This window comes from Photinus pyralis, unplaced genomic scaffold, assembly GCF_008802855.1.
Source record: "Photinus pyralis isolate 1611_PpyrPB1 unplaced genomic scaffold, Ppyr1.3 Ppyr1.4_LG3b, whole genome shotgun sequence".
NCBI classification, from domain to species: Eukaryota; Metazoa; Arthropoda; class Insecta; order Coleoptera; family Lampyridae; genus Photinus; species Photinus pyralis.
In genome coordinates, this window is record NW_022170510.1 from 17,489,185 (window position 1) to 17,516,463 (window position 27,279).

Consider the following 27,279-nt stretch of genomic DNA (forward strand, 5'->3'; position numbering starts at 1 on the left):
CGTTTCGCTTTTTTATTCAACATAGCAATATGCGAACACTTAAAAATAGCAACAATACTGAATTAAATCGGCGGGGGTAAACATAAACTTCAATTTATAACATCTGTACAAAAAAGTGTTATAGGTCATATTAATCAACATGTATTCCTATATATTTGGTAATACATAAACACATCACCATCTTAATGATTTGTTATATAAATGGTACCAAGTAAATTAACGAGAGAAAGAAGGATAGCGCGTGTGAATATAGAGAAGGATAATGTTTGAAAGACGTTGGAAGTTGTTGAATAGGCAATGAATACATGCTGCTTCGGCAGAACAACTTTAGTATTGGTGCGGTTTACTCGTGTCTACTACAGAAAGTTAGGTGGTCTTCGTACTAATTCGAAGGGTATGTATCTAATATTTCTATTTTTAAACCTACGATTTTCCGTGTTTACAATTAAGGTGTTGCGAAGGTGTCCTGCTTTGACCATGCCATTTAGATATTTCATTCGTATGTTCAGTGGGGGCGTAAATGAATATTGTTGCGAAGTGCGAATAATGTGAGCTGTGACTGCTGTGAGGGTACATATAGGTATCTACCTATTTATTGAATTGACTATTGGCTTGAGGGATAATAAACTCCAGCACCATCGGCACTGGTTAACTATTTCGTTCGTTTCATTTTCACTGACCTAATTTCGGTTTGTGAGATATTTAATATTATCATTTGTCAACAAAAAAACCACGCGTTGCACCTGGGAAGGATGCAAATCCTAAAGTGGAAGATAATGGCACTATTTAAAAACAATAGACCCATCTGTCCCTTTTAAAGTGTAATCTTTTTGGTCGGAATGGGGTGGGGTAAAATAATACGAGACAACTTGCTCGCGTTTACCACTCGCTCCACCCCTTTTGCCATTTTAAATTGTTCGCAAAATTTAAAATTTTAGACAATTGGTGTATTTCTACCAGATGTTTTAATATCATCCTTGAAAACAAAAAATCATAAACCAAACATGCAAAAAAGCAGATGCTTACTTATTCACGCATCCATTCACCATTCCAACTGATTTATGAAATTATATTCACGAGTATATTCATATGTAATAAAAATCGAAAGAATTATTATCGGCATACCTACACGCACATTTTTGTAATTTTTAAAATTGTATACAAAAATTTAAAAAAAACATTAATAACGTTATTTTTATATTTTATTGATTGATTATTACCTCGATTATTACGGAAGAAAGTTCCAAGGGGAAGATGATTAAAATAAAACTGAGGGTAAACCTACCAATTTTTTATTTATTTTTTTAATTTTTATTTTGCCTTTATTTTTGAGTGGGCGGGGTTTCAGCCAAGGCTGCTCTACCATCCCAACCCACTATACATCCATATATATATATCCATGCCCGAACCCGGATTCGAACCAGGGGCACTTAGCACCGCAGTCCAGCTTTAATTTAACTGCCAGTGTTCCGAATGCGTCTAATAAATTTATTATAGATCATAATGACTTCTGTGAAGTCGGTTTAGGATTCGAAATCGTTTTAGTTTTGGATTCCTTTTTAGCGCATTTTTGCAAATTATTTGTAAAAATGTGGCTTTCACTGTCACTTTGACCGGCCATCTGGCTGGCTGACTGGCAGCAAGTAAGGGCCCATAGAACAATGACTAGAAAGAGACTAGGAGTGTACGTGTACCTACCGGGGCCGTGCAATTAACAATTTTAGGGGCGACATCTGGGCGCCATCCTCGAGCTTGGTTTATTAACGTGATGATTTTTCAGTTTTTTCTTTTTTTGCTAGTTTTGATCGGATTGTTTTCAAACTGGTGTCGATGGAAAGATCTCGTAAACGCGCACAACTCTTGCGTGACGGAATTTTATTTTTTTACTAATAGCGTTGATTGATTGTATATTTATCAATCAACGCTAGTAGTAAAAAAACAAAATTACGTATCCGTATCTGTATAGGTATTATCAAACAACGCTACTAGCCTATGATGACATGATTATTAACCTTTTTTTCACTTGTAACCTAGACTTTTTTGGTAGCTCTGGAAAATGGTTCACAATGAGCCCAATATTAACTAGTAATGTAGTCAATATTGAGAACTGTCACGCTGTCACTTTTAGAGATTACAACCCGAAATTTTTCTCAATAAAAGTTCTCTAAAATGAATTTGGCAATTTCCTTCATTTCCAGAGAAATTAGAACTCCCTGCTCTTCCACTCAACCCAAAATTGAAAGTTTAAATGATGACACCATTTAAACAAAAAACAAAAAAAAACAACGTAACTATACTACCTACTTACGGAAAGAAAAAGAAAGTAACTATACTACAGATGATCTTAAGAAAAGAAGAAGAGAAAAAAAAGAAAACACACATTTGAACTTCAGATAACAATTGCAACATCACCTGGCTACTGTGCTTGCTTTTGTTGTATGAACATCTTGCAGTTCCTCTTAAACTGTTTTAAAGAAATTGATTTGAGATTTAGAGGGAGTGGGTTATAACTCTTGTAGATGTTGTAACTAAAGCATCTTTGAAATAAAGCTGTTTGATGGAGTGGCGGACTTATTAAACCCCTAAATCTCAAATTTAAATTCGTCGGTTCTATAGGTTATTTTATCATGGAGGTACGCCGGTGTCTTATTTAGGATGATAGAATGGTAAAGCACAAGACTATGATGCAGTCGCCTATTTTTCATATTGAGCCAATTTAAATATTTCAATTTATACGTGATTCTATCATATTTCCTTATGCCGAAAATTAATCGCATACAACCATTCTGCAACTTTTGAATGCGCCGTTCATCATTAGTATCTAGACAAGTATTATAAAGTATATCACAGTAATTCAACTTAGAAAGGACTAGAGATTCACAAAGAAGAGTTTTTATGTTTGTATTTAAAGAGTGTCTAATAGAGTAAATCTTTTTAAGATTGCCGTAGGCTTTTTGGAGACAAATAGAAATATGGTTTTTAAAACGCAATTTATTATCAAGATTAAGACCTAAATTAGTTACAACATCTTTAAAAGTAATCGCTTCATTCCTAATATTAATATTGATTTGAGACATTAGCATTTCCCGCTGATTTGCGCCGCTGAACAATATTGCAATAGATTTGCTTGAATTTAAATGTAGAGAGTGAGATTGAAATGTGTTTTGCAAAGCATCTAGGTCTGCGTTTATGCGTTTACAAGCGTTACCTACATCTGCAGCTGGAAATGAATAGTAGATCTGCGTATCATCAGCATAAGAATGTAATGTGGTATATTGAAGACAATTTACTATGGTGCATGTGTAAATAAGAAACAATAATGGTCCAAGAATGGACCCTTGTGGTACTCCCCGGGTAACACTTTTAAAAGCCGATATTTTACCTCAGATTTTAACTGCTTGTTTCCTGTTGGAAAGATAACTGTCAATAAAGCTTGTTTCACAATTGACGCAAACGTAAACGCCAACGGAAACGCAAACGGTAACGTGAACGTGAACAAATTCGCAGTCTCACAATTAACGTTACGTTCCTGGAGTGTTAAATTGTCACGGAATATTTTGTTTATTAAAATGTGTTCTGTGGTAGTCACAGACTATTCTATTCAATTCAACAAACGGATAATCATGCAATACTTCGTACAAAAATAGTTAAGTTTGGTCTTTAAAGGTTATGTGGCTGGATCGCAAGCGCGCGCATGTTTAAAACGCCAACGGGAACGGGAAAGATAAAAGTTGACCAACTGTCGCGTTTGTTTCACGTTTTCCCGTTCCCGTTGCGTTATATGTGAATGGAAATAGTAAATATTCATGTTTTAATTAAATGCTCACGTTCACGTTCGCGTTAGCGTTCACGTTGGCGTCAATTGTGAGACAGGCTTTAAGGCTATGGCTCCCGGACTGAAACGTACGTAATGTAAAATAGCTAGGAAGCATGGCGTGATCTAACGTATCAAATGCTTTAGAGAGATCTAGCAAAACAAGAATAGTTGCTTTACCCTGGTCCAGTGCGGAAATTATATCATCTACAATTTTTAAAAGAGCAGTGCAACAACTGTGCATAGATCTGAATCCAGATTGGACATCCGGGATAAACGAAATTACTTTTTGAAAACATTTGAAAACATGTCATTGACAGAACACAATACGGCCTGCTTGACTTCCACGCGCTTATAAACAAAATATTCTGTGAAACGGTTCACTTTCTAACAATATAAGTAATCCGTTAATTTCTCGTTTAATTTAGAGGACCTCAAGTACTAGTAGTGAAAAAAATAGTATATCTACGGCGGTAGAGAAGTCTTAGTATTATTAGACTTCTCTACCGTGGTGCATAATGTACTAATTATTTTCCTAGGGACGAAATTAGCCATACCTTTGACCTTTTGCATGGCGCGCGTAGTCGACGTCGGGCGGTCAAAAGTTATCTTAACGACCTACGAATCGCGTTTCTCTTTGTTGTGTCGCCTATAGAAGCTCAGAAGTGCCCCACAAATTGAGTACTATTTTGCGGAGGGTTTTAAGCGAAATCCACCAAAATGGCGCATTTATATGACTTTGGAGACGTCAGAACAAAGGGAATGTGATAACCTCGCTCAAGATCTGACTAATGGTGGAGTGATAACTTCAAACTCGAATTGTGGGTAAACAGGACGTCGGAAGTGGCTACCGACAAAGGGAATGTGGTAGTCCCCGACATTGGGCAATAAAGCATTATTATTATTGTCGGTGTTTCTTGTGAGAACTCAGGTCTAGCCTGGTTAACTAATCGCACGGATTAAAATCAAGTAACGATTAGTGTCTGTGTCTGGTGAAGTTATGTAGGGTCCAACATACCTATTGATATTATTATTATTATTATTATGGTCGGTGTTTCTTGTGAGAACTCAGGTCTAGCCTGGTTAACTAATCGCACGGATTAAAATCAAGTAACGATTAGTGTCTGTGTCTGGTGAAGTTATGTAGGGTTCTAAAGAAAAAAAAAAAAAAAAATATTCACACACTCGCATTGGAAATCTACGGATAGTATGTAATTCATACTTACCAACATAGCTATTAATGGCCACAATAGTCAACGCTATCAGGAAAGAAGAAAACAAAACAAAAATATCATTATAATAATTCCTGTAATTTTATTAAATAGAGTTTATTGTGTAAGTGTTTCTTTGGCTTTGCGTTGGGGTTGAATACGAGTGGGTTGTGATAACGTGGTGTGTTTATGTGAAGAAGGAGTTTTGTGTTTTTTAATTGTATTTATGGTGTTTCTTTGTTCCTGAGGTCGTATTTGTGAGGTTGTTTGGGTTTTTGGTGGAGATATTGCAGTATTTTGTGAGCCTGTGGTGTTGTTAAGGTTTTTGCGCTTCGGTTGTATACGAGTGGGTTGTGACAATGTGGTGTGTTTCTGTGAAGAAGGAGTTATGTGTTTTTTAAGTGTGCTAGGGCGTGTAACTTTATTGGGTGGACCTGTTTTTGTAGTGCATGTTGCGTTACTTGTATTTATGGTGTTTCTTTGTTCTTGACGTTGTATTTGTGTGGTTGCTTGGGTTTTTGGTGGGGGTATTACAGTATGTTGTGAGTATGAGTGTATTTTATTATTATTATTATTATTTTCGCGTTTCGGTTATTTATTATTATTATTGTCGGTGTTTCTTGTGAGAACTCAGGTCTAGCCTGGTTAACTAATCGCACGGATTAAAATCAAGTAACGATTAGTGTCTGTGTCTGTGTCTGGTGAAGTTATGTAGGGTCCTTAAAAAAAAAAAAAATAAAAAAATAAAAAAAAATAAAAATCACACACGTACATTGGACATCTAGGGATAATGTAATTCGTACTTACCAACATACCTATTGATGGGCACAATAGCCAACGCTATCAGGAAAGAGGAAAACAAAACAAAAAAAAAAATCATTATAATAATTCCTGTAATTTTATTAAATGGAGTTTATTGTGTAAGTGTTTCTTTGGCTTTGCGTTTGGGTTGAATACGAGTGGGTTGTGATAACGTGGTGTGTTTCTGTGAAGAAGGAGTTTTGTGTTTTTTAATTGTATTTATGGTGTTTCTTTGTTCCTGAGGTCGTGTTTGTGAGGTTGCTTGGGTTTTTGGTGGAGATATTGCAGTATTTTGTGAGCCTGTGGTGCTGTTAAGGTTTTTGCGTTTCGGTTGTATACGAGTGGGTTGTTTCTGAGAAGAAGGAGTATTGTGTTTTTTAACTGTGCTAGGGCGTGTAACTTTATTGGATGAACCTGTCTTTGTAGTACATGTTGCGTTACTTGTGTTTATGATGTTTCTTTGTTCTTGAGGTTGTATTTGTGAAGTTGCTTGGGTTTTTGGTGGAGATATTTTAGTATGTTGTGAGCCTGTAGTTCTGTTAAGGTTTTTGCGTTGCGGTTGAATACGAGTGGGTTGTGATAATGTGGTGTGATTCGGTGAAGAAGGAGTTATGTGTTTTTTAATTGTGCTAGGGCGTGTAACTCTATTGGGTGGACCTGTCTTTGTAGTGCATGTTGCGTTACTTGTATTTATGATGTTTCTTTGTTCTTGAGGTTGTATTTGTGAAATTGCTTGGGTTTTTGGTGGAGATATTTTAGTATGTTGTGAGCCTGTAGTTCTGTTAAGGTTTTTGCGTTGCGATTGAATACGAGTGGGTTGTGAAAATGTGGTGTGTTTCTGTGAAGAAGGAGTTTTGTGTTTTTTAAATGTGCTAGGGCGTGTAACTTTATTGGATGGACCTGTCTTTGTAGTGCAAGTTGCGTTACTTGTATTTATGGTGTTTCTTTGTTCTTGAAGTTGTATTTCTGTTGTTGCATGGGTTATTGGTGGAGACATTACAGTATTTTGTGAGCCTGTAGTGCTGTTAAGGTTGTTGCGTTTGGGTTGAGTACGAGTGAGTTGTGTTTGTGATAACGTGGTGTGTTTCTGAGAAGAAAGAGTATTGTGTTTTTTAGCTGTGCTAGGCCGTGTGGGTGAGGGCGTCTTTGTAGTGCGTGTCGCGTTACTTGTATTTATTGCGTTTGTTTGTTCAGGAAGTTGTGTTTGTGTGGTTGGTTGAGTTAAGGGTGGAGATATTACAGTATGTTGTGTGTCATGTTGTGAGTCTAAAGTGCTGTTTAGGCTTATTATTATTATGGTCAGTGTATCTTGTGAGAACTCAGGTCTAGCCTGGTTAACTAATCGCACGGATTAAAATCAAGTAACGATTAGTGTCTGTGTCTGTGTCTGGTGAAGTTATGTAGGGTCCTAAAAAAAATAAAAGAAATAAATAAATAAAATAAAAATTCACACCCTCACATTGAAAATCTAGAGATAGTATGTATTTCATACTTACCAACATAGCTATTGATGGGCACAATAGCCAACGCTATCAGGAAAGAGGAAAACAAAACAAACAAACAAAATCATTATAATAATTCCTGTAATTTTATTAAATGGAGTTTATTGTGTAAGTGTTTCTTTGGCTTTGCGTTTGGGTTGAATACGAGTGGGTTGTGATAACGTGGTGTGTTTCTGTGAAGAAGGAGTTTTGTGTTTTTTAGCTGTGGTAGGACGTGTTATTATTATTATTATTATTATTATTATTATTATTATTAAAAAGATGTTACTGATGGTGGAGCCAAAACTTCAAACGCGAATTGCGAACACTCTGTATAAAAGAGTAGTATTGGGCGCTTTTGCGCATGTAAGAAGATATTGTATAAGAAAAATGGCAGCATCGTTTAGGTCCTTAATATACAGTGTGTAAAGCGATGGGGTATACAAGAGAAGATTTTTTAAATATTGATTTATGAAAAAAATTTATTCTTCATAATATTTTTTGCTTGCTTTGAAAGTACCAATAACGTTTCGATTGTTTGTGGTTTGATAGCAATACTCTATCTTAATTATAATGTAGAATGATAACATTCAATTAAAAAGATTAATTTTATTATTTTTCCAGATTTCTATAAATAAATTTTAGATTATACATGTACTTTCAAAGCAAGCAAAAAATATCATGAAGAATAAATTTTTTTCATAAATCAATATTTAAACAAATTCCCTCTTGTATACCCCATCGCTTTACACACTGTACATATATAGTCTAAGGTTTATGTAAAACAGCAGAGATTTGTAAAAATATAATTTAAACAAACTACGAATAATTTGATAGATCTTATTAATGGTGGCGTAACTAATAGAATACTGAACCACTCTCAAAACTAAGTATGCTGATTGATTACGGTGGGACATGTAAGAGAAACATATACAGGCTGTCCCTGATAAAAATAACTACATGAGGGTTTTGGAAACTGTAAGATACAATTCTGGTTGAATGGGTCAATCGAGCCCAATCATATGCGGTATTGACATTAAAAATATCTACAGATGTTTTCAAAATATCGGTTAGGCACTTATACCTAAACTAAAAATTGTGTTATTCAAACAATCGAATACATCGGCTCCCGACAAACCGCTCGAGCACTTTTAGGGTGCTCGGAACTTGCAAACGTTTTCGCTATGCAAAACAGCTGATGCTCGCGAGCATTTTGTTGAGCGGTTTTTTAGAACGCTCGACCCAGCTCTGCGTATAACAAGTCCGAGAACAAGTTATGGCACAAAATGAAACAATCATACATGGCCACTTTTTCCCAATTATTGAAATTTAATTGGAAGTGTAACTAGTTATTTGTTTCATTAGTACAAAAAATGCCAGTTTTCGGGACGAGGAAGATAGTTACGTGTCATGCCACTTCCGAGTCCCGAAAACGCATTTTTTGAACGAATAAAACATAAAATTTTTTCTCCAACCCCCTTTACTTCAAATTATATTCGAATTTAGATTCAGTCACAGTTTCACTACTATAGTATAAGAACTTCTGCTTTCTTGTCCTCACGTGTCATGCCACTCTAGTTTTTAAGTTAACTTATAATTCGTTCTTACTTCTCACCTCTCGCGACTTTGTAGGGAGCAAATCTTGAGGTAGATGTTCTGCCGTTTCTATAATCTCTGGCGGAGTGCAATCCATGTCGCTATCAGTTTCAGTCATTTTATTGTATACACAATTAATATTGTTATATTTTGTATTGAAATAAAAAACTTATACCATTAAAATTAATTGCAATTAACTTTTTCAAATTTTGAATTCAAAATGACAGATAATAGTGCAATGGGTCTGAAGTAGATGGTGGTACGCGCGACGGCGGATTGTATACGTATTAAAATTACGTTCACGGAATATGTAAATTACGTTACACATGGTTTAAATAAAAATAGCAAGCGTAAATCATTTTCAATACATGTACATACGTATTATTTGCATTATTTGCATTGAATATGCAAAAATATTTGATTTGTATGTATAGAAATATCTTACAACCTGCAAAACGATGTCAATGTGACATATCTCCGTGATTGTAATTTTTTAATTGGCCAACTTTCAAGGTCAATTTCTTTTTGGTACTAGGACCAAAAGTAGCCACTTTTTGTACAGTTGCCATGGTGAAAGCGATTAATCCGTAAAACGTCAATTTTAGGTACCGAACACTGTCACAAAATAGCGTCTTATTCAGGTGGTTGGAGAAAAAAAATATTACAATACATATTTGAAACACTTCAAAACTGTAAGCACATAAATGACAGAGTTTTTACAGATAATTACCGCGTTATACAATTACGATATTTATTTCACAGCCGACTTAACGAACTGGAGAACTTTTTTATATTTTTTTACACGATTTTCCATCAACCCACGATAGACTACGTGGTTTATGCTCTATTTGATAATTAAAGCTATTCGATTGGCCAGAGCCTCGGCTACGATACGAGCGGTGACTGACGAGCGGTAAGCGGCAATTATCTGTGCGGCGCCGGCGCCGGCTAAGGACCAGTTTCATAATCGCACAAAAGTCTCCTTTAACTAAAGTCGACTTTAATGAATAGTTTATTAATGTTGCTGTCGAAGGCAAACTATTCTATGGTATTTGTTACAAGCGACCGTATCAATATCATTAATATTTATAATTTTTAACTCAATATTATTTTCTACTCGAAATGGAGGGGTTTGTCCCTAATAACCGTCTTAATTTTAACATAAAGTTGACTTTAGTTAAAGACGTTTGCGGCATTATGAAACTGGAAAAATGACATTATGTTGATTGTTTCTTTCCGTACTGCTACACTCTCATTTCTGCCATTTATTTTAGTAGGGGAGTTAGCTCGAAATCCACTGAACGAGAATGATCAAAATTTTAACCGATGGAGTTCCGTTTTGCCCTATCCGAGTATGCTAAAATCGACCGTCTGCCGCCTCAGGTCATAAGGCGCTGCGGGTACTTCTTGCGATACCAATTGTAAAAGTTGTTTTTCGAGAAAATAAGTAATACACCTAATGAAAACGTTGCTAATAGCACTTAAAAAAAAATTTAAAAAAATTGCGAACATTTGATAACTCCGTAAACAAACAATTCTTAGTCGGTTTTTCACAAACTTTTTACGGATATAACTAGGTTACCGTTGGATGAATTAGGCTGATTTTTTTACACACTAATGATAGGTAAAGCCAATGACTATTTTCTCTAATTATATAAGATATCTTATAATTAGAGAAACAATTTAAAAAAGAAATACCGTTAAGTCATTGGTCCATAGGACGTATAAAAGAAAAGTGGAAGGTTTACACGAAATGTATCTGCCCGGTGCGAATCTATCGAGTACGTAGTGTCGGACGAAATTAAAACCGTACATTTACCTTTTCTTATAGCACAAAACTTACACGAAAAATGAATTTGAAAATTAATGCAAATAGAACTCTACTGCCAGAAGGTAAAACCTGTATCATGCATAAACCTACAAACTGCATCATCGGCAAATCTGATTCAAGACAATCTTCCGTTCATATATAAATGACTAGCATCATTGAAACGTTGCAGATATAAAAATTGCAAAAGTAACTGCATTGTTTTTAAAGATTACGTATTTTCGAACAGTTAAAACCGAGGTTAAAACGGCGCGGCGTCTATTTACCCCAACGGTACCTACCCGTGAATGTTGAAATCGGACATCTGAACATAAAGAAAGAAGTAACGAATTTATCTTTATTTTTGGTGTGTCCTTTCCGATTTTGTAATAAATTTGTTAAAATTCCTACACTAAGATTCTAATCTAGTCTACTGTAGGAGTACACATGTGGGTATTGTTCTTAAACTCATACAGAATTTCATGAAATTCAGAATCACATTTAAATAATTTGTTTGTTGGAAATTTAGTGCTCTAAAATTTACCTTCTATAAATTTCGCTTTGCAGTGAGTGTTAAAATAGTTGCGCGCGATCGTGATTTTTCTAAGACAACACCAGTGGAAGTGCAATAGATTTAGTCTACATTTTTCTTGTCTTTTCCTCGGTCTTCTCCATTGCATGGATCATGAACTGGGTTCACTTTGTCTTTATATACTAAGGATAGGGAAATCTAAAGATTAAATGTAATGAGTTCGTTACTTACTAAACCATAAACAAAGATTAAAATATTGAAATAACAGTAGGTAAAGGATGTACCAGACACATGCAACTCATTAGAATGCGAACTTTCGCGAACGTGTAATTTTCCAGTGTCCAGTACCTAGGAGTAATCGTTGACTCTAAACTCAAATGGGGGCCTCATATACGTAAATTAAAATGCGACTTGTACACAATAAGAAAAAAGTTGTACTACGCAAAGCAGAACGTTGACAGTATCGTACTCAAGAAATTATATCACACTCTTTTCCACTCCAAAATGGAGTATGGACTGGTCTGTTGGGGTGCAGCGTATGACACTACATTAAAGCCAATGACATAACAAATGGACAAGAGCACGTCATACGAATAGTTGCTTCTGCTAACATGACAACGCGATCATTTCCCCTATTTCAAAACATTCTACCAATAAAAAACCTGTTTGTCTTCAAGGTACTGAAAGAATTTTATCAAAGGTCGGAGAGTTTTAGATTCAAAAAACGTGATATAGGCACTAGAGGCAACTGTAAAAATAAGCTCTTGCTACCTAAAGCTCGACCTAAAGCTAACTCTACCACTTTTCAGAAAACATTTATGTACCTCGGTCCCAAATTACATAACTTCATATTAGACCAAATTCCCATTAACTTAACATCTAAGCAAAGGCAAAAAGAGATAAAAGTGTGGCTGTTAAAATATAAAGAAAATATACACAAAGCTCTATCAATAATTCGATAGCACTTAATGTAATTCCTAACTCACCATTCATTGCGGCTATGTGTTTTAATTAGAAATTTGTATGTAGGTAAACTAGAAACTATTGCTTTATTTTGAATGATTTAACTTGTTTTTATTTTTAATTATGATGGGGCGCTTATAATTAGAATAAATGTACCTTCTCCAAAAATTGTAATTTAAAAATAACATAACTTTGTACATTAATGGGAGAAAATAAAGATTATGATTATGATGATTGTTTTCGTCTTTCATAGATGTTAAACCAACGACAAGACGTTGTGATTTAGTCGGTGGATAAACTTGAGTTCGAATTCTGTGTATTCACCGTTATGAAAGAAATCTAAAGAGATCCTTGAAAATCCCTTCAGATCCTCGGAGATACCTTGAATTTGAAACCTCAGGAGATGTGAAATTCACGGCCATCCCTTGAAATTAAAATGGCACTTGATTTAAAATAATGATTCAAAAATTGTCAAAATTCCTTCGGTACTAAATTACTAATGCGCTAGATTTTCCCCTTTCTATAGTAAGATTGCGATGGTGTATAGCCATTCCCAGCCTAGCCTTGTTGTATGTACGACGTGCGAAGATGTGGCATTAAAACTAGGTTATCATATTTAATGTATTTATAAACTGTAACGCAGTTAAGTAAATGTAATCGAACACAAATAAATGTGATCTAATACTTTTTTGTTTCTCGAATACAAATAGCGTTTTGCCATTTTACTTTAGTTGATCGGTAGCTACCACATGGGCAAAATGATATTTGCATTGAAACCCAAAATGATGGGAAGTTATTTGCGTTAGCATTGGAAACTAGACCAAATGTGTACAGGCAAAAATAGGATTTGCACAATTTCGCAAATGTAGGATGGTCACTAATCTCCTTTGCTTCCGGTTAATATCTGCTTAACAGGAAATATAGTGAACACGAATGCGCTTTATCTTAGGTTTTTATTTTTTTTATATTATGAATTACATCTCGTAGAAAATCATACTGGGAAATTTCTGATCTACACAAACGCATCCAGTCCAGTCTCACCAGGTTTATAGGTCACATTTTTCAAAAAATTGTGTTTAATTGAGAAATAATTACTTATCGCCTAATATTAAAACGGATTGTAACATATTGCGACTTATTACTTAAATTATGATAACCTTATTCCAAATGAGTTCACGAACGAGGAACCATCGTGTACGAGTATAAACTAAGAGGAATGGCAAATTTCATGCCATACACGGGTTACATCATCGCGACGACATTCACAGATGTTTTATAATAGACATAGAACGCAAATGGCCTTTTTAATTCCTGCTCTAAAAAAATTATTTAAAAAGTTCCCTATATTGAATAACGAATTTTATTGGGCAGTAATTGATTTGATTCATAAACAAGTGTTCAAAATAAACATGCTTTAAATAGAATTGATACTGCAAATAAATTAATTTTATGTACAACGTCAGCAACATTGTTTTATTACTAATAGTAATTATTAATAATATTAGGTACCTATATAGTACGTCCAAGAAGTTTTGTTAAATGTAACACGATGTGCAAGTGTAGCAGTGTAGGTAAATATATATGGTTGGGCCACATTTATCGTTTATTTTATAATTAAAAGTCTGTTACTAAGCAGTTGGTTTCACACTATAATTCTTTACTTCCTTGAACAAACATAAACCCGAGTATAAACCCATTTGAAACGCAACCTGGTTGTTAGTTACAGACTTGCAGACGATGCAATGCAAATTAAAATACCTTTCAAAGAATTCTTCTGTATTTGCTATTGTAAGCCAGTTACACAAGTGATTGGGATGATATGATAAATTAAACCATTAAGGTGTTATATTTACTTCGGTTTTTTTTTGCGGTTTTTGGATACTAAAGTAGTGGAATGGGAAAGTTGACAGTTGAGGTATTATAAGAGAAGCATGATACTACTGTAGTATCATCTAAGAGAAGTGTCCATTACAGACGCAACCGTTTTGAAAATTTTACGCGAAGATTTGGGGCCGAACAAGGTGTCCACGAGATGAATTCCCAGGCTCCTCTACAAGAATACAAACTTGTCGGACTTTAAAATGAGATATCGATGTTATTAAAAAATTATCACAATTGATGGCAATGGTTTGGAAGCACTTCTACTGCTGATATACCGGGTGGTGACTTGAACAACGCACCATAAGAATTTCAAAAGTAATTTTTTCATTTCTGATTATTGGCTTCCCTAATTATTTTACAGTGTCTATTTAGGGTTTTTGTAGAGAAAAAAATTACCGAATGTAGTATCATGTAAGAGAGTAAGAGCTTTTAATTTTTTGAACTTTGAAACCAAGAAATTGGATAACTAAAAACTGGCGCTTTTAAAAAAATTAGTGGTGCCATGGCAGTTTGAGATCAAACAAAGCTAACTAATGACGAATGCAGGCGCTTTTGTTTGATTTCACGCAGGCATCATGAAGATAGTAATTAGTACAGAAGTCGCTTCAAAAAAAATGTCGTAGCACTTGTGTCAATGCACATGGTAATCCTTTCCTAGAGGCTGAGCTGACAACTGTTAAATAGCAGAAAAATGACGCTGCACAGGTATCTATCTGTCTTGGAAGCATATTATCAGGAAGACGTTGATATCAGTAGCTACTGTGCATTTGTAGACACATGAAAAAGTCCGTCCGTCCGGATCCACTTCTGCCGTGTTGAACTACTTTTAGGGGAATGGTCCTACAGTCCTGGATTTTTTGCAATTATAACCTATAGTAAAACGTGCATCACTTTTACATGCGACGACCAATTGGTATTTGCATACGTATGCCTTTATGGTGCCAAGTACAACTTTTGAAAATTGGGGGAGAGGGAGATCTGAGGGTGAACCAATACACGTTCTAACCTTCGTGCTATTGTATTGAAAGGCCTCATCGAAATGAATTGGTTTGCACAAAATAACTTTCCCGCGCCACTTCTTTTCGAGATCAGGGGGGGGGGGATAGAAATTAATTGTATCTTTCATGGTGAAAGGTCTCAACAAAAGGAATTCTTTTCTACCAACTACCGCTCGGCGGTGCTTCTCGTTTTCGTCTCCATTTCATCGTCCATAGTTTCATCTCTGCAAGATCATATTTGATCCTTATTGATCCCTGGTTACAATGATCCTCAACACGTCGACCGTGTTTTTTTCACAGAGCTCCAAAAAGGACCGAGCTCATTTAACCCGACTGTTAACTAATTTTGCTCATCCACAAATAATCGTGACTGATTTCACTCCAATCTCCATTTAATCTCAGTGGAAGGCAAACGGTACCAAATCAGTTTATTCCAATAGTTTTCCAGTTCGTACATTTTCCCGAAAAAAGCTTTATTTTCGGTAAATTTTGGAGCTTAGTACATGTAAGTAACCGTTTCAAAAATTTGGCATACACCATTCATTAAATAACGTGGTTTTAATGTTTTGCCGTATACGAACCGCTATGGTGATTGTCTAAATTTCTAAAAGATGTAATGCTGAATATAACTTTTTGCATTTCTTAGCAATCTGAAGCTATTTCGGAGATAAAAGCAGGTGGCATGAAGCGGCATTGGAATCTTTATGGACGTAATCTGTGGTTGTGGTTCAATATGCCACGTCACGCAGAAAGAGACTGCAGTTTTTTCGCACACGTAGGTAGGTACATATGTTTTTGAGGTCAACACTCGAATTATGTGGATGGACATTCTGTATATTCATTTTTCTTTACACGACAATTACAGATATCGATTTTTGCCAAATTCCTTTTTAAATTGGACGATTTCAAAATTTTTAGAAGTTTATAGCATAATACTTCGAATACTCGTATTACGCTATTATGCGGTGTGCAAACAGTTGTTCATTTCTCTATTAGTTGAATTCGGTGTTTTGTTTAAGTAAATGACATCACCACTTAACCATATGTTTATATAGACGGAGGAAGTTTGATAAATCGGTTCATCCTATGAATATGATGACGACTGTGTACATTAGGAAAATATCTCCAAAGAGTCTTTCATATCTCCTGCAAATTTATTTTGTCAATTTCAGCTTTGCGTCTCGGCTGTCATCATTTTTCTTTGCTTTTGAGAACATATTTTCATTGTGTTGGTAGATGTAGGTCTCGCGGTTTAGGTAGATACGAAACCACTTTCATAATTTTATTTTAAGATGTGTAATTGTGTCATTTGTGTAGGATAATTATTACCGATCCTCGATATCGTTTATAATTTTGTATTGCTGTCTGTCCGTCTGCACGATAACTTGACGTGGAAATGTCCGATTGCTTTGAAAATTGATACACATGTTCTTCAGGATTGTTTCTCGGCTGTGACGGGGGCCAAAAAGTTACAGCCCAAACCTCCAAAAAAGGGTTTCTTTTATAATTCTTGTTACAAAGATCATATGAATGTCCGGTTTTCTGTGTTAGTAAATATTCCTTAATCCTCAGGAAACTATGCGATGAATAAAAAAAATTCCGCATGCGCAAACCAACTTTTGTATTTGCGCAATCCCAATTTTTTTATTTATTAAGATATTTAAATGACATTTTGTATGTAGGCGAATAAAAGTCACAGAGTTGTATATATACAACCCTGTGATAAAAGTAAAACTAATGCCGATCAAAAAATTTGTTTTGCGCATGCACAATCCGATTTTTTGACATCTCCGTTATAGTCCAGGCAACGAAGGAAAAATAGCGGAAAAAAATCGTGTAGAAGCCAATTTTGGCACAGATGTAGAGGAAGGTATCCTGAACAACATACTAAAAGTACTGGGGGGTGGGGTGTGAGCTAAGGGTGGGGGGAGGGGTTAAAGGTTCCTTTTTTTAGTTTTTCGTGAATAATTTGAAAACGGTTGCTCCTAATTAAAAATTTTGCTCTAGAGAATTAAACACCATAAAATTACCTACAAAATGATATAGACAGTATATAAGTCATGATGATCCTTAATGAAATACAGAGGGAAGAAAAATCAAAAATTGTAAAATAGTCGTAATACACGGCAAGTCTGATTGCGATTATGTTACGTAGGCGAGATTGTGTGGGTAGGAGTCAAAATCTTCATCGTCGTCGTCGTCATCGATCGTATCGTTCGGAGCTCCATTTGTGCACATGCCTAGGCAACTGCCGCAAGCGACGGAGCAAGCAATTCCTGCTTTGCGGCAGCCACACCTCCCTCTGCACTCAGTTGTACATTGGCAAAATATTGTCTTAACTATCGCCTCGAGTGGATCATTTGTGGTTACCGGGAATAGTACCTCGTCTTCTCCTTTGGCCCAACCCCATTGGGTGGGCGGTAAGGGGTTATTGAGCCACTGTTGTATCTGTAAAAAAACACAGGCCGCTCTCTTTCCTCCTAAAACTGTCTACTTGTCCATCTTTTCTCAGAATACTAGAATTTACTAATCCATTTATTCCATTTTTCCCCACTTATACATAGCATAAATCACTGTCAACATCATCCTCGCAAATTAAACACTTATCAGCCATAGTTAATCATGTGGCATCAAGTAAAGTAAAACACAAGTCAATTAAACACACTAGCTTTAAGATGCGCAACTTATCGTAAAGACTCACTAAAGACAGTGAAACTGAATGAGTTCGTTCGCGTCGTCATGCGACAACATGTTGCATTTGAATGGATAAAACAATTGAACAATAGGAGCCTCATAGCGTGATGAGAGTGAACTAATGACGTCCTTGCTGTCCACCAGCATGCACTGACCTCCCCGTGGACCTCCACCCTCCCGCCTACGTAACATAATCGCATTCGGGCTGCCCGTGTGCGTACCGGTTAAATTTGACTAATTTTGATTTTTCTTCCCTCTGGATCTCATTAAGTATTATTATTATTATGTTCTATATCATTTTGTAGACAATTTTATGCTGTTTAATTCTCTAGAGCAAAATTTTTAACTAGGAGCAACCGTTTTCAAATTATTCACGACAAACTAAAAAAAGGGACCTTTAACTCTTCCCCCCTCCTTTAACTCACACCCCACCCCTCAGTACTTTTAGTATGTTGTTCAGGATACCTTCCCCTACATCTGTGCCAAAATTGGCTTCTACACGTTTTTTCCTCTATTCAGCCTTTTTAAGGCTTCGTTGCCTGGACTATTAGTTATGAAGTGGACTGCGACTGCATGAAATTTTGGGTAGGCACCTCGAATAAAAGTAAAACTAATGCCGATTTAAAAATTGTTTTACAATGGGACAGAATCAATCCCTTAACTTAAGGTGTGTTGTAAAAATGAATTATGTGCGTACATCCCGAGGGTCGTTTGGTTTTCAGTTGTATCGGATTTTTCTTTGAGAAGAAAAAATGACTCGCGTTGCAATCAAAGTAATCTTAACAGTGATCAAAATATCTACTCACCAACGTAAAATGAGATGTTAAGGCCATATCTGGCTATAAACCGGAAGTCGAAAAAAGAAGACTTTACAATTATTAAATGCGTTAATATTTGTTACGTATATAAACATGCCAATTAATTAAACAAATGCTTTATAAATAACGGAGACTGTTATTTGTTATTTACTCTGTAAGTACTTACCTACATATATGAAGTGCCTATTTTTTTCACGTCTTCGGTTATCTTGCGATATGATGTCGGCATTTTTAGCGCATTTTTATGAAACGTACAAATTATATTTGTGTGAATTCCGTTTTTTCCGATGTTTACATGGTAACGGGCGATCAAAAATGAGTTGCTGTCGAGTCGCCTTTGGAAGTTCAAGTTAAATAAGATTTCCCATGTAAACAAAAGTTCCAAAGGTAACTTGACAGCAACTCATTTTTGATCGCACAGTATAATAAAAAGATGTTTAGTATGGGGATCTCGTAAACCATAACAGATACAAGGTCGCGTAAGTAAACAAAGAATGGCGAATTTTATGTATTAAGTTTCCCTTTCAGAGTTTCTTGTAGCTCTACAAACAACGAAGCTCGCAACGAAGTATGGTAAAAAAATTACAAAAGTCCTCGTATGTGCATCGATGAGACTTCAGCGCATTTTTGGCGTGACGGATCAGTATTGCATTAGCAATCAGTATTTTATCAGAAAATTTTAATTATAAAATAAGGTTTATGCAAACATATATTTCTTTATTAATTTTCACGAACTCTAATAATAATTGGACGATGGTATGAACAGTACGACTCGTAAACCGAACAATCAACAGTGTAGTTGACCATTTTGCCAAAAACTCCGTCAATTATTGTTCCGCCATTCGTTGTCACTGTTCGGGGAGAGATGATCACTATATTGAATTTCTCTTGAAGAAATTTCTCTACCCGATTTACGACAGTTAATGGGAAATTAAAGTCTCCCATAATCAAGACGTCTTCAGTTGCCTCAATGAAATCCCCGATCTCCGATAACGCTGCAATCAACAAGTTGTTGCCTTTACTAGGAGCATCAGTGGTTCAAATTTCAAAGAAATATCTCCATAAATAAGAAAGTTGGCATTGCGCAGTGCATGCCTACACATAATTTTTACTATTTGCGAAATGTTTGCCTTTACTAGAAGCATCTGTGGTTCCAATTTCAAAGAAATATCTCCATAAATAGGAAATTTGGCATTGCGCAGGGACTGCGCATGCGCACACATAATTTTTAGTATGTGCGCAATGTTTGCCTTTACTAGAAGCATCTGTGGTTAAAATTTTAAAGAAAAATCTCAGAAAATAGGAAAGTTCGCATTGCGCAGTCACTGCGCATGTCTACATAATTTTTACTATGTGTAAAATGTTTGCCTTTACTAGAAGCATCTGTGGTTCCAATTTCAAAGAAATATCTCCATAAATAGGAAAGTTGGCATTGCGCAGCGACTGCGCATGCGCACAGATAATTTTTAGTATGTGCGCAATGTTTGCCTTTACTAGAAGCATCTGTGGTTAAAATTTCAAAGAAAAATCTCTGTAAATAGGAAAGTTCGCATTGCGCAGTCACTGCGCATGTCTACATAATTTTTACTATGTGTGAAATGTTTGCCTTTACTAGAAGCATCTGTGGTTAAAATTTCAAAGAAATATCTCCATAAATAAGAAAATTGGCATTGCGCAGTCACTGCGCATGCCTACACATAATTTTTACTATTTGCGAAATGTTTGCCTTTACTAGAAGCATCTGTGGTTCAAATTTCAAAGAAATATCTCCATAAATAGGAAAGTTGGCATTCGCACACATAATTTTTAGTATGTGCGCAATGTTTGCCTTTACTAGAAGCATGTGTGGTTAAAATTTCAAAGAAAAATCTCAGTAAATAGGAAAGTTCGCATTGCGCAGTCACTGCGCATGTCTACATAATTTTTACTATGTGAAATGTTTGCCTTTACTAGAAGCATCTGTGGTTAAAATTTCAAAGAAATATCTCCATAAATAAGAAAGTTGACATTGCGCAGTCACTGCGCATGCCTACACATAATTTTTACTATTTGCAAAATGTTTGCCTTTACTAGAAGCATCTGTGGTTCCAATTTCAAAGAAATATCTCCATAAATAGGAAAGTTGGCATTGCGCAGTCCCATTCCGCAGGGACTGGGCATGCGCACACATCATTTTTAGTATGTGCGCAATGTTTGCCTTTACTAGAAGCATCTGTGGTTAAAATTTCAAAGAAAAATCTCAGTAAATAGGAAAGTTCGCATTGCGCAGTTACTGCGCATGTCTACATAATTTTTACTATGTGTGAAATGTTTGCCTTTACTAGAAGCATCTGTGGTTAAAATTTCAAAGAAATATCTCCATAAATAAGAAAGTTGACATTGCGCAGTCTGCGCAAAATAGAGAGTGCAATAAAACTGTCTGAAATGGGCAAATATCAATTAGCGAAAACCCGAAGTCTCTAGGTGTCCCAGGGGCCGAGATCTCGATGGAACGGACGGACGGGCGGACGGACAGGCGGAAACACGAGCACATAAGCGTTACCTCAACTTCGTTGTGTTACGCTAAAAACCGCTCAGACCTGGATACGATATTTTTAACCAAAATTATACCACAAACTGTAAAACTCATCACCGTGTTATGATTTTGATTAGTTTTCACCTTGAAGTAGTTATCCTAGATAAGTCATATTAGTGACCGTAGTTAGGCAATGCCAAAAGTATATTTTATAAAAAAGCCATTCCTCTACGTCAATCGGATCGGCTTAAAATCGATATACGCACGGACAAGTTTTCAAGCGGCGTTAGTTATTTCGCAAATTCTAATTAAACGCAACCACTACGGGCTTAATGAATGTCCATTGCGCCAATAACTCGACAAGACGGAGATAATGCAAAAAACCGGACCTCTCTACGATGTCTAGATCAAAAGTTTTTCAATCCGCCCAGCCAGCCAGCCAGCCGGACAAAGTGAAATGATAAGCTCCTTTTTGTTACCAAAAATGCGCTAAAAAGTAAAGAGGGTATACTCTTTGAAAAGTCATTTTCAAAAATGCCCTGTCGTTTATTTATTTTCAAAGATATCAAAAAATAGTTTTTAGAAACCCTTAGTAGTTTTTTCTCAGCTCTGATGGTGCAAAAATAAAATTTTGATGACATATGTGGGTTTCGAGTAAATCACATCAACTTTCTTTATTTCTTATGGACGCCGTATTGAATTTTTATGTCACTTAATAGACAAAAAATTCATGAGTACATTGTACATTAAAGAATAAAGTATATGGAAGTAGCTACAACTATAGTAATAACTAATAATAGTAACGAGGTGTGTTATGTTATAGCATCAATATTCAATGGCATATTGCCTAAATGGCCAGTATTTTAAACATCTGATGTAATTAGTTTAATTGTTTTGTTGCCTGGAATAGATTGTGTTTTGTTTTTTGTAATTCATCACAGACTACTGGATTAAAATACAAAACCTGTTGATATAAACTGGTATCTTATTTTCAATCTTATGCTATGACAGCTCGTTAAAAAGAGAATTAAAAAATCTATCAAGTAATCTAAAAATCCAATATGGCGTCTATTTAACTTTAGCAAGTTGGTAAATGCTCCTCAAAAGTAGCCATCTTGAATTTTTTTGACATCAATTCTAAATGAAGCGTATCAAAGACAGTAACTTTTATATAACACTTTTTTTATATCTCTTATACTTTCGATGATATAAGACATACAAGGAAATGACGAATTTTAGTTTTTTTGAATTTTCGTCGTATTTAACCGATTCTCTATCTTTAATAAAACAATAAGAAAGTTACCCATGCAATCCTACGCGATCTGGGACACATTGTATATTTCTTATGACAATACATAATTCAATGGCCATGTCGATGGTGACTATGCGAGACAATAAACGAATGAATTCAGTTTCAATCACTATCAGCCATGGAATTATTGCCATAACGTGGTAGCGGAGCCGAGATATTTTATAGAGGTCTTTCTTGGGAATTTTATGGGGAGAAGCGTCCAAATTGAACTTTAAGTTTATGAACATAAAAAGTTCATAATAGCAAATCAAAGGCCAAACGGTTAGACTTAAATATGTGCTCCTGATAAGAGTGATAGCATGGCCTTCATTTTCCATAAACCATTTCTGCAAGTCACCGCTCAGATTAGAGATATCAGTTCTTGTAATTGATAAATTAAACCTTATTCATAACCATACATGGGATCATTCAAAAATTAAATAATTTGTCTTAAGTATATATATGTCGTAGTCATTTAGTGAAATCTGTCATTTCACGAAAAGCCTAGTCCGAGGCCTAGTCATTTAGTGAAACACTGAAAATTTGTACGTGTGGGGTAGTTTCCCTTCCCCTTCTAGATCGATAAGGATACCATTTATCGATCTCGAATGGGAAGGGAATCCAATCGCTTGACCCTGGAAAGTATACTGTGCCACAGTTTCATATAAATGACTAGGCGTTTCGTGAAATGATGGATTTCATTAAAAGACTACGACATATACATTAACTGCGTTGGAAGGTAAAGGTTGACACTATACAGGGTATCCCCCTGATATAACTGCTTAATAAGATATTCCTAATCACTTATGGAGCCGTGATGACAACACCCATGTACAGTGCGATAATTTCATCCTCGTGTTTTAGTAATGCAGCTCTGTATTGCCTAAAAGTTTTGTTTTTATTTTATTGCGATTATTATGTGTATACTTAATTAAATTTAGCTTTATTAATCTAAATTAAATGATAACCTCCCTTTTAAAAATTCGTTTTCTTCTTGTATTGCGATTCTGCTAGTTATTTTGGGATCTCAAAAGTCATAATGGATTTTCAAGTCTCTATTGTAAATGCTTGCTTCAGTCTCTATAGAAACCTGTAACATTGGAACCCGTTACGACATTTGCGAGGGCATTTGTCTGTAGTAAATTGGATTTGTGCTGTTGTGTCCACTTCTCTATATTGCCTCTTACATTCCTCCAAGCTTCAATCTATTTGGAAAAATGTGTGTTGGCTGGTACAGCCGATATATAGTATAGCTCCCATCAAACTTCCCTGAGGAACACCTCTTTTCAGTGCTTGTGCATGTGTTCAGCAAATGATTTTTGTTTGTTCTTCCATTTCTATTCGAACGGTACTTATACTTTGAATAATTTTATTTTCTACTTTTTATGCGTTGTTTCAATAGAATACTGTGATCCACATGTCTCAAATGCTTTTAAGTCAATAAATAGCACATAATACAGTACACACAAATGGTTTCTGTTTAATAATAGTTTAATAATATTGGCAAATTTGAATCACCTCACCTACACGTTAGCTAGACTATTACAAAATATGTTGAAATGGTAAAAATATTGTTTGTCAATGCGTAAAGTGGGTTTTTTGCACAATTAAATTAATGTAACACTTTCTTTTCAGCTTCATCATGAAGACTCACATTTTAGTACTGGTAGTAGTTTTTGCAATTTTGATTACGGATACTGCCGCTGAAAGGGTAAGCACTCTTTACACTATGGCACTACATAGTATAATAGATCTCATTTACTTGATTGCATTGTTTCGTTTTTTTAGCGAAAGCATAAGAAATATCGTAAAAAAGTACCACCTAGTGAAGACATTAGTAATATTGAAATCAAGTCACCTGAAGAAGTACCACATGTAGAAGTTCCTTCAGAAACTGGAGATAAAGACAGCCTTATTTCAGGTAATATTTTTGTTCACCAATCGCAAGCTAATTTTTCATTAATTTTTTTTAGATCCCTGTGCCCAAGTTTATTGTGGAGCAGGTAAAATTTGTCAAGTGGATGAGGATGATGAACCCCAATGTGTGTGCATTCCGGAGTGCCCAGTTGAGAGTGAACCTCGTCGTCAAGTCTGTTCCAATATGAATGAAACCTGGACTTCCGATTGTGCTGTTTACCAACAACGTTGTTGGTGTAACTCTGGGGATGCTCGTTGCAGAGGAGATGAATATAAACACATACACATAGAGTACTATGGAATGTGCCGTGAAATGAGAGTAAGTTTTAATGTTATATACATTTTGAAAAATATTCTCTTAATCCACAATGTTATTTCATCATATCATTACATTATAGGAATGTGTAAAGGAAGAAATGGAAGATTTCCCAAGACGCATGAGAGATTGGCTTTTCAACATAATGAGAGACATGGCTGACCGAAAAGAGCTTACCCCACATTATCTGGAAATGGAACGTGAAGCAGAATCGAATTTAACTCGTCGCTGGACCAACGCTGCTATCTGGAAATGGTGTGATTTAGATGGAAATCCTCCAGATAGGTACGAGACATTGTATATGAGAAACATTATTTATTATTATTTGGGTGTCATTGCAGATCAGTATCAAGACATGAACTGTTTCCAATCAGAGCTCCTCTTATGGCGTTGGAACATTGCATTGCACCATTCCTAAATGACTGTGACAAAGATGATAATCACAAAATCTCTTTGGAGGAGTGGGGAAAATGCTTAGAATTGGACGAGGTTTGACTTTTTATTCTTTTTGTTTATATTTCAATCGTACAATTTTAGAGCGACTTGGAAGACAGATGCGATCAAATTGCTGGACAGTAAGAATTGAAAACAGTCGTAATTATAGTTAGAATGTATAATTTCTCTATGGTGCTAAATCGTATGTAATGTAGTTGTATTGCAGATTCCTTAATCTTCCATTCTTTTTGTACTTATTTTAGATAATGGAAACGTTATAAATCACTGCCAGAAACACTTGGTTATTATTATAAATATTGCTATTGCGTATTGATATCTGAATTAACTTTTGTGTTAAAATGATTTTGTAAAGGTAAAATAAAATCTCTGTCACTATGATCAGTTACACATCTCATAAAAATAAAATCAAAGAATCTTAGATATAATAACAATGTTTAAATTTAATATGATATTCGATCTTAAGAAACAAATATGTTTATTACAAAAAGTGAGAATTGCAACATAATAAAATCGTGCACATACATACGCTCGATACATTCCACTGCTTTGGAAATATATCGAAAGACATCATTTTCTTTTCCTTTTCTTTTTAATTTTTTTTCAACAAAGTCGAAATACGTTCGTTGTACTTTAAACAATGGTTGTACTTTTACTGATGTATTTTACAGTACAAATCAACCATTTTTGTTTTACGTTACCTGCACCATAGCTAGTATCAAAATAGTGTGGGGAGATGCGAAAGAGAAAGTATTGGAAAAGTTTTTGTGCTTCAATTCAATTCACTTCCTGTGTATCGCGGCTAAATGAAGTCTTTATCTAATAAGGACTCCCCATTACTTACTTCCCAACCAATAAAGAATCGATGGTATCTATATGGATACTCTCTCAGAGACGGATAAGACACTTAGACACAGTAATAGGTTGTTGTCCACTACCTTAAGAGAGCGATGGGACAACTCGAGTCAGATGGTGAACAAGACAAGCGGGTGGTAAAACCAGTCTCATTATTCAGGTCACCAGATTATTGCTACCTATCCTGGACTTGGTACTAGTTTATATGGGTTGTACCGCTTTAAAATAGGTACATACCAAACCAATTGCAAGAAATAAAAATTGTTAAGACGAACTAGTCAATACTAATAATCCTATCGGTCCAATGTCTTTTTTTTTAAAGACTTTAAAGGCTGTGTGACAATATATTCGAGATATACATTTTAGTATCCTTTGCACCCTAATGAATAAAATGTGTATTTACCTGGTGGAGATTCAAGAAATGCTCTTTGGTTGTTAAGCAGATTGAGAGACCATCAATGGACCATAAACTCTATAGTGATAAAGAGTGCCTTTATCAAAACAATGTTGCAGCAACAGGGAATCCAACTCGATAAGGAGGCTGTTCGCCTTGCTAAGACTTGCAACAAATATCCGCATTTTTGACCTGAACCATTGTTTAAATAAAGTATTTAAACAATGCCGGAACCCTACTGTAGAGCACCAGCTAGAGGACTGATAAGAAGTTAGCTCGAAAAAGAATGGAAACTATGGGAGTCTGCTCCTAGACTAAGTTTATCCAGGTGACTAAAACCAGCTCGCCACTACCACTTGGCAGAAGGGTCAGATAGGCCTGGTTACTGGACAGTGCCCGTTTTGAGATATCATCTCAGCACAATGGGGGTAGCTGAGGATAACATGCACATGTCGCCTCTGCTTCGAGGAGGAAGAGGCAGCGGAACACATCATCTGCTGGTGTGACGCTGTCTCCAAAAATATCAAGACCCGGGTGAGACTGAAATACCATCTCAGCAGATGTGGGAGTTGGCAGCCAGAGAGGATCCTCAGATTTTTTAACAAACTGTCTCTTCTGGAGGTAGATATACTAGGGCACGCACAATAGGTCCAAGGGCCAAAGTGCGTAGGCGTGATATAGCCTCCAAGGAGGATAAAAAATATAGCCCTAATTCTTTATCGTCTCGATGACAATGGTTGCAATATGCTGCTAACGAATACAGACGATTCATCTATTCTGCCAACCTGCATTTGTGAGGCAATCTGCAGCAGTCGAATAATCCGCAAAATCTGGGGTCTTTTTTTCACTCACGGATGTGTACCTACAAGAAGTACCTACTCTATTTTTACATCAGTGTTTTTATTATAAAAATGCACCTTCATTCCTTTATTTCGGTTTCAA

General features: G+C 35.7%; 1 protein-coding gene across 1 annotated transcript; it reads left to right on the top strand.

The window, feature by feature from the left end:
* The first annotated feature begins 245 nt into the window (after nt 1-245).
* Nucleotides 246-25,469, top strand: LOC116166734 (SPARC). Its single transcript, XM_031481820.1, has 7 exons — nt 246-394; nt 24,038-24,113; nt 24,191-24,323; nt 24,376-24,638; nt 24,718-24,920; nt 24,977-25,124; nt 25,173-25,469. Exons 2-7 carry the CDS (start codon nt 24,045-24,047, stop codon nt 25,212-25,214), a joined length of 858 nt encoding a protein of 285 aa, XP_031337680.1. The 5' UTR covers nt 246-394; nt 24,038-24,044; the 3' UTR covers nt 25,215-25,469.
* The last annotated feature ends 1,810 nt before the right edge of the window (nt 25,470-27,279 follow it).

Coding starts and splice junctions, on each gene's coding strand:
- LOC116166734 (XM_031481820.1), top strand. CDS start 24,045: ATGAAGACTCACATTTTAGTACTGGTAGTAGTTTTTGCAATTTTGATT. Junction 24,324..24,375: donor TAAAGACAGCCTTATTTCAG/GTAATATTTTTG, acceptor AATTTTTTTTAG/ATCCCTGTGCCCAAGTTTAT. Junction 24,639..24,717: donor GAATGTGCCGTGAAATGAGA/GTAAGTTTTAAT, acceptor ATTACATTATAG/GAATGTGTAAAGGAAGAAAT.